At 41.2% G+C, this 7,839-nt stretch overlaps 1 protein-coding gene across 1 annotated transcript; it reads left to right on the top strand.

Moving 5' to 3' along the window:
- The first annotated feature begins 6,905 nt into the window (after positions 1–6,905).
- On the top strand, positions 6,906–7,839 carry LOC117423659 (transcription termination factor 4, mitochondrial-like). The gene is given in 2 exon segments (XM_058990490.1): positions 6,906–6,926; positions 7,395–7,839. Coding segments are annotated over 2 exon segments (387 nt in total). The 3' UTR covers positions 7,761–7,839.

Genomic DNA, 7,839 nt, shown 5'->3' with positions numbered 1-7,839 from the left:
TATATAGAGGCTAGGCAACAGTGGAACCTCTCTACGTTGCTGGTGATTTACGAGTAGGCTACAGTACAAAATGATTTAGCGGCAGCATTAATAATGGAAAGATGAGACAAAGAAAAACGATTTTCAGATAGGTATACACGGAGCAGAAGTTTCCCCTCACGATGTCACTGCAGCACAAGCCAAGGCCACAGTACCACTTTTAATACCATTGAATTACACGTTCTATAATATGTCCATGAAGCACAACACATTCGTTATTCATGTCAATTATGCAATGTTAATTTGATAAAGAAGGTTGTGCCTTATGGGGGTAGGGTAGGTGTGACCGAGTGCAGGATGATTATTGCAGTGGTTATCATCATTAGTTTGTAGTGCGTTTTGTTATATATCCAGCAGACCTGGATGCAGCATTATTTAATATTCATTAAAGGAAAACTTGCATTAGGCTCAATCACACTTGTACAAAACCAAAAATAAAAACTATGGAAAATCTGATATAATTTAATACATATACATGCAGGTGTATCCAGGATTCACAAGATTAGCATTAAAATAATCTGCCATCATGATTTATGGTCCGTGTCAGTGTGGGTGCATTGCTGCAAAATGTTGCCCTCCACATGCTTTCTGAAACCCAGGACTGAGTGGCAGTTTTAAGAACTGACCGCACATCAGAGTATGCAGTTGATGTGATGGTACACGATTCTCACATAACAATTTACTCGCCAGAATTTGATACTTGCATCAAAAATGAATGGAATATGAGTATATGGCTTAAAGCAGTTGTAAGCAAACAAAACAATTGCATAAATGCGAACTGTCATGCATTTCCATTTGTTATTGTTATCAAATGTGCAAATTCGAAAGAAATACATGTTAGTACAAACCTAAGCTAGGTTAAAACCAGTTCTCGGTTTTCAATTAATCTGTTTCTCTTTCACACCTCAGCAAAGCATGTTACTGGCTGCAAATATGTAGTATTTCACTCTCCAACCAAAAAAGTGCAAATAAATGCTTGCAAACAGATACTTATTTAACTTAGTGTAGTACCAGATATCATTTTAAAAATGAAATACATGTCTGCTTTCAAACCCACACATTTGAGACCGCAATATAGGAAATTGAACTGCAAGGCAAATTATTGTTTGAGCTACAGCCACTTAAAGGATAAAAATGGGCATCACAATTTAGCATAATGTGCACTGTACCAAAATGTGATGTTTATGGAAGTTGTTTTCTGATAAGTCTTTGTTAAAGTACTTTGACTACGAGTTCAGGATCTTAACTTCAGTTCTAGTTGATGCCAGCAAGGTTTTTCCATGGTTATACTTTGCATTTAACACAGCTTACCTAATTTTACACTGTCTTTTTAAATACTAGTTTTTTAATATGCTTTACCTGGAAGGTCATTCCTGTACTTTTATACTGCATAGCTTTGTCACCATCTGATAACAGAAAAAAGAGTTTCTATAAGTTTACTGTCGTCCTTTGTGGATGAAGCTGTTTGTGGGATGCTGTAGAGTACACAATATCTGCTGTGTCAGCCTACTTCAGTCATTCAAATTGTACTGTAACTTGCATATTTTCCATGTGATGTGGTAATTATATGGACATGTGGAAGGGTGTGGAGTCATATAATAATTATGAAAATATGTTGAGTCCTTGCCATCGGAAAATAGGATGTGGACTTCCTGTTTGCCGCAAATAGATAATGAAGGATGTAGACAATGTTCATCTCAAGGAAGAAAAAAGGAAGGGTTTTCTGCAGGATTTTCATTTGTAAAAGGATTTATTCATAAATGAATGCCTCAAAATGTGTTTTGGTATGTTTCGTGAATAAGTATTTTTAAACCTCAAAGAACAAGGGACTATAAGGTGGGAGGTGACACAAATCCAATATTTACTATGGAAGTTGTTTTAGTGTATCAAATACATTTGTGCAATTTTGCTCATACCTCCTATTTAGCATCCATTTTTAAATGTGAGCCCATCCATTATCACGTCACAATGCTAAACAAAATACAGTAATCCGCCATGTCACATATCCGCCATGATCAACCTCTTCAGCAACGTTAGTTTATTATTGAACAGAGAAGATTAGTTCAGATATTGTAGATCCTACCAAAGTTTTCATACACTGTGTTGTATGTGATCTGTGCGCTGCCATTGCTGGCAGTGTCATGTGAGCTGTTCGGTGTGTTGATAGGTATATAAATCCTGTTCGCCTGAGGGGCGTATCAACTTTAAACTCCATCTCAATCTCCTGCCTGTCACTCTGCAGTGTATGCACGCACCCACACGGCAGATGGCTACTCTGTCACAAGCATTAATACCCTTTCTAAACAAGGGGTTTAGGGGAGCTCACTAATAAAAGCTGAATCTCAAAACGGTAATTGTGTAAATATAGTAATTGTTACAGCTGTGTATAATGGTATTTAAAACAGGATTCATTCATCCGACTTTTTACATATCAGGCCTTACTCTGGTCCCACCGCAGTCGGATATGCGACGGATTACTGTACTGAAGTTTTTTAAAGATGGAATCTTTAGTATGCTAACGCTTTATGAATACATTCATTAACCCCAGATGCTGAGGTGGGCCTCCCTCTTCAGAATCCAACGATTATCATTCTCAGAATCTCAGCACCCTCTGGCTCTGAAAAAATGTGGCCAGGAGACCCTGTAGCACCAACACTGCTCCTCCCTTCCCAGCAGACCCCAGCTAGAGCATGCAGCCAGGACAAGGATAGACCTGAGACCCCCTCACAGGAGCTTCATGATAAACTGAAGTTCCTCAGTGGGAGCGCCCCAGGGAGCTCTGCTCTTGAGGAGACCGTCCACTCGCTAATGGACTTGGGGTTCACTGAGGACACTATGTTACACAATTTTTGTTCCTGGGTAGTAAGTGTTATTTCCTAATTGCTTATGCCTCAAAAGTATAGAAAATGGCTATTATTCACCACAAACTTTGCTTTTGTGACCAGGACAGTGATATTTTGAAATTTACCTATTTCCAATGAGAAAACAGGCGAATTTGTGTCTTTTCGTTCACATAAAGTCAGAAAAAAACAACATATGAATCCAAATTAACATGTATTTATACTAAAGTAATACAAAAATGACTACAAAAGATTTAGAAGTGAGTAGTTTTTCGAGATTTACGATTATACTGTAAATCACTTTCACGAATCAGCCCCCAAATATAGTCTCCCATCATGTTCTTGTTATACTGTCCTTGGTAGCGGCGTTCAAAGTCCACTATATCCTGGTGGAAGCGCTCACCTTGCTCCTCCGAGTACGCTCCCATGTTCTCCTTGAATTTATCAAGATGAGCATCAAGGATATGGACTTTGAGGGACATCCTACAGCCCATTGTGCAGTAGTTCTTCACCAGAGTCTCAACCAGCTCCACATAGTTTTTGGCCTTGTGATTGCCCAGGAAGCCCCAAACCACTGCAACAAAGCTGATCAAAGCCACTTTCTCCTCACTAGTGAGCTTCTTGGGGAATTCATTGCACTCCAGGATCTTCTTTATCTGTGGTCCGACGAAGACACCGGCTTTGACCTTTGCCTCAGACAGCTTAGGGAAGAAGTCTTGAAGGTACTTGAAGGCTGCCGACTCCTTATCTAGAGCTCTGACAAATTGTTTCATAAGGCCCAATTTGATGTGCAGTGGTGGCATCAGCACCTTCCGGGGGTCCACCAGTGGCTCCCACTTGACGTTGTTCCTCCCCACAGAGAACTCAGTCCGCTGTAGCCAGTCCCGCCTGTGGTAGTGCGCCTTGGTGTCCCTGCTGTCCCAAAGGCAAAGATAGCAGGGAAACTTGGTAAAACCGCCTTGGAGACCCATCAGGAATGCCACCATTTTGAAGTCTCCTATGACCTTGATGCCATCTCAGTAAAATGCAGATATGTATCCACTTAGGCAGCTGGAACTAAACTGAGCTGGTGGGCTTAAGGCCCCTGTATTTATACTACTATTTATATTACTGGAAAGTTCTAGAAAGTTCTAGAAGTTACTCCAAGTTTACTCAGCACTGAATCTATCTGGAATGTTCTGGAAAATAGGTACATTTCAAAATATCACTGTCCTGGTCACAAAAGCAAAGTTTGTGGGGAATAATAGCCATTTTCTATACTTTGGAGGCATAAGCAGTTAGGAAATAACACTTACTACCCAGGAACAAAAAAAAAAAAAAAATTGTTACACGGTGGGATCAGGTGATCCGGCTGTGTGAGGGAGTCTCTAGCCAGACAGCCCCCCTGAGCACACAAGGCCTGGCCACACTCTCACCACCCTGGTGTTAAACCCTGGCAGCATCCTGCAGCTCCTGGAGAAGTATCCTGAGCTCTCACGCGTCAATGGGAACCAGCTCCAGCAACGCACTGACAGCCTGAGGAAGCTGGGCCTGCTAGAAGTGTAATGACTGTATGCATCTCAATATGCATATTTGAAATGGAAAATTGAAACATTCTTAACATTCAGGTTAATCCTACCCAGATAGATACTGTTGTAGCCCCCAAAATAGTTGAAAATCTGTCTAATCCAGAGGTGGAGTTTTCTTAATTGAAATTATAAATCATGGTTTAATTGGAGAGGGAGTGGAATTATTTAGCCAGGCTAATTAACCATTCTGATGGAACTCGCCATCAAATAGCTTCTGTCATTTTATTCAGATCCTCCAAATCCAACCACATCTTTTATTCAAAGATAAAGTAGCTACATATGTTATTTTAAATGCTGTTAAGTCTTTTACTATTGAAGGTATTTCCCATCATTCACAGTGGTTCTTGGGTCTGTTGGTCCAGTGCTGGTATATATTTAATATGTCTTTGAACTTGTGTGGAACTTGTCACTGTGTTGCATAATTTGATCAGAATGAGGATGTTAAGTTGCAGCAGTTAGGATTCATCAGACAAGCTCAAAGCAAGTTGAAAATCAGACGAAGGCAGATTTACAGAAACATTTGAATAACTCAATATCTGCTGCAAGCCAGAACCTCTAAGAATGATCACAAACAGCAGTTTCGTTTGACCGGTTTTATGTTTTTGTTTTACCACCTGTTCCTTGAAGTTAGTGTGTTCTTGGTGACCAACAAACACATATTTATTTATTTATTTATTTATTTATTTATTTATGTAGTTTGTTATAAGAGATAAAAAGTGAGTTTTCTTAAACCTCCACCTTCGCTTGACAGTGTCTGTCAGTATTCCTTGTTACTGGATAAACCTCAGCGTCTCTCCACAGGCAGCCTGCAGCGGTTAGTGGCTCACTGCCCCCACATCCTCACCCTCACCCCCAAGCATTTGGGCACCATGGTGTGCTTCCTGCAGGAGATCCTGCGCAGCGCCCCCGCCACCTGCTGGAGGAGAACCGCCAACTCTAGTTAAAGCATAATGAAGGCATGGTAAAACAGCATTGTGAAGCACAGGGAAGGCATGGTAAAACAGCATTGTGAAAGTATAGGGAAGGCATGGTAAAACAGCATTGTGAAGCACAGGGAAGGCATGGTAAAACAGCATTGTGAAAGTATAGTGAAGGCATGGTAAAACAGCATTGTGAAAGTATAGGGAAGGCATGGTAAAACAGCATTGTGAAGCATAGTGAAGGCATGGTAAAACAGCATTGTGAAGCACAGGGAAGGCATGGTAAAACAGCATTGTGAAAGTATAGGGAAGGCATGGTAAAACAGCATTGTGAAAGTATAGGGAAGGCATGGTAAAACAGCATTGTGAAGCATAGGGAAGGCATGGTAAAACAGCATTGTGAAAGTATAGGGAAGGCATGGTAAAACAGCATTGTGAAGCATAGGCAAGGCATGGTAAAACAGCATTGTGAAGCACAGGGAAGGCATGGTAAAACAGCATTGTGAAAGTATAGGGAAGGCATGGTAAAACAGCATTGTGAAAGTATAGGGAAGGCATGGTAAAACAGAATTGTGAAGCATAGGGAAGGCATGGTAAACAGCATTGTGAAGCACAGGGAAGGCATGGTAAAACAGCATTGTGAAGCATAGTGAAGGCATGGTAAACAGCATTGTGAAGCACAGGGAAGGCATGGTAAAACAGCATTGTGAAGCACAGGGAAGGCATGGTAAAACAGCATTGTGAAGCATAGGGAAGGCATGGTAAAACAGCATTGTGAAAGTATAGGGAAGGCATGGTAAAACAGCATTGTGAAGCACAGGGAAGGCATGGTAAAACAGCATTGTGAAGCATAGGGAAGGCATGGTAAAACAGAATTGTGAAGCATAGGGAAGGCATGGTAAACAGCATTGTGAAGCACAGGGAAGGCATGGTAAAACAGCATTGTGAAGCACAGGGAAGGCATGGTAAAACAGCATTGTGAAGCATAGGCAAGGCATGGTAAAACAGAATTGTGAAGGCATGGTAAAACAGCATTGTGAAGCATAGTGAAGGCATGGTAAAACAGCATTGTGAAGCATAGTGAAGGCATGGTAAAACAGCATTGTGAAAGTATAGGGAAGGCATGGTAAAACAGCATTGTGAAAGTATAGGGAAGGCATGGTAAAACAGCATTGTGAAAGTATAGTGAAGGCATGGTAAAACAGCATTGTGAAGGCATGGTAAAACAGCATTGTGAAGGCATGGTAAAACAAAGCATTGTGAAGCAGGGAGAAACAGCAGTGTGGTGGGGACATATGTTGCTGGTGAAATTAGTTTATTTGCGGGACAATAATATAATAATTTCAAAACAATGGGTTTTGTTGAGCACAGGGTGAAGCTATACGGAAAAGCAACAGTTTACTGTGTACTGAGACCTCATTGACTGAGCTATCTAATGCAATAGATATATACACATGCTTATTAATACACAGTCCTCCAGTAAGTATTGGGGAAACTATTGTGTCCCATTACTGTGGTAGGAATTGTTGGAAGGTAGCATGTGTATTCATGGTGACACAGTGGGTGTACACACTACCCTGTAACAAGAGAGATTCAAGCTATGAACTTTTTCCAGAATTTAAGACCAATTTACATTGTCTTTCTGGTAACACACAACAGTGTTTGTTCCCCAAAGAAATAACTGCACTTTTGTTTCCCAAAGAAAAAGGGACAAACAACATGGATGGTCAAGTGGACTGAAGTGCATTGCTTTTGATGGTTTTATAATTTCATTTAGTAAGACAAAAATGTGTATTTCTACAACAAGGATCATTTTATAAACTATTAATATTGTCATTGCTCAATTATATATCAACCAGACCTGTTATTTGCTATTAATTACACCACAAAATCAAAAGGCACACCACTACAGTTCCCTTGGTTAAACCCTCCGCATGGAAACATCATTTGAATCATTCCTCCAAGTCAGTTCATGACATCACTATTTTGTCTAAACGAGGTTCGCACTATCCTGTCTCCCCCAACAGTACGCATATTTCCGGATGGGGATCTGGCACACAGACATGGTGAAGTCAGGGCTCTTCAGGGTCCCCCTGGAGGAGATCCGCTCAAGGCATGTTTTTCTGGAGAGGCTGGGGGTGTACGAGACTCCCGACAAGAAGGGGCAAACCCGCATCATCAACCCCAAGCTGAAGGACTTCCTGGGGGCCTTGGAGGACTTGGCCAGGGCTTCGCCTGACGAGTTTCAGGTCTTCAGGAAGCTCCTGACCCGCGAGCAAGAAGAGGAGAAGTAGGGGCAGGAGGAGGACTCTGACAGTGAAGAAGAGGAAGCAGAGGAGGGGTATGAGAGTGAGGACAGTGAGCAGACTGAGTACACCAGGAGAAAAAAGTAACCCCCTTCTCTCCCTGCTTCTGGCAAATGGACTTGTTTCTGTGTAATTATTCGTTTTTTCAAACTGTATTGATCCTGCC

This window comes from Acipenser ruthenus, chromosome 17, assembly GCF_902713425.1.
Source record: "Acipenser ruthenus chromosome 17, fAciRut3.2 maternal haplotype, whole genome shotgun sequence".
Lineage (NCBI taxonomy): Eukaryota > Metazoa > Chordata > Actinopteri > Acipenseriformes > Acipenseridae > Acipenser > Acipenser ruthenus.
This window is presented reverse-complemented; position numbering and strand designations above follow the sequence as displayed.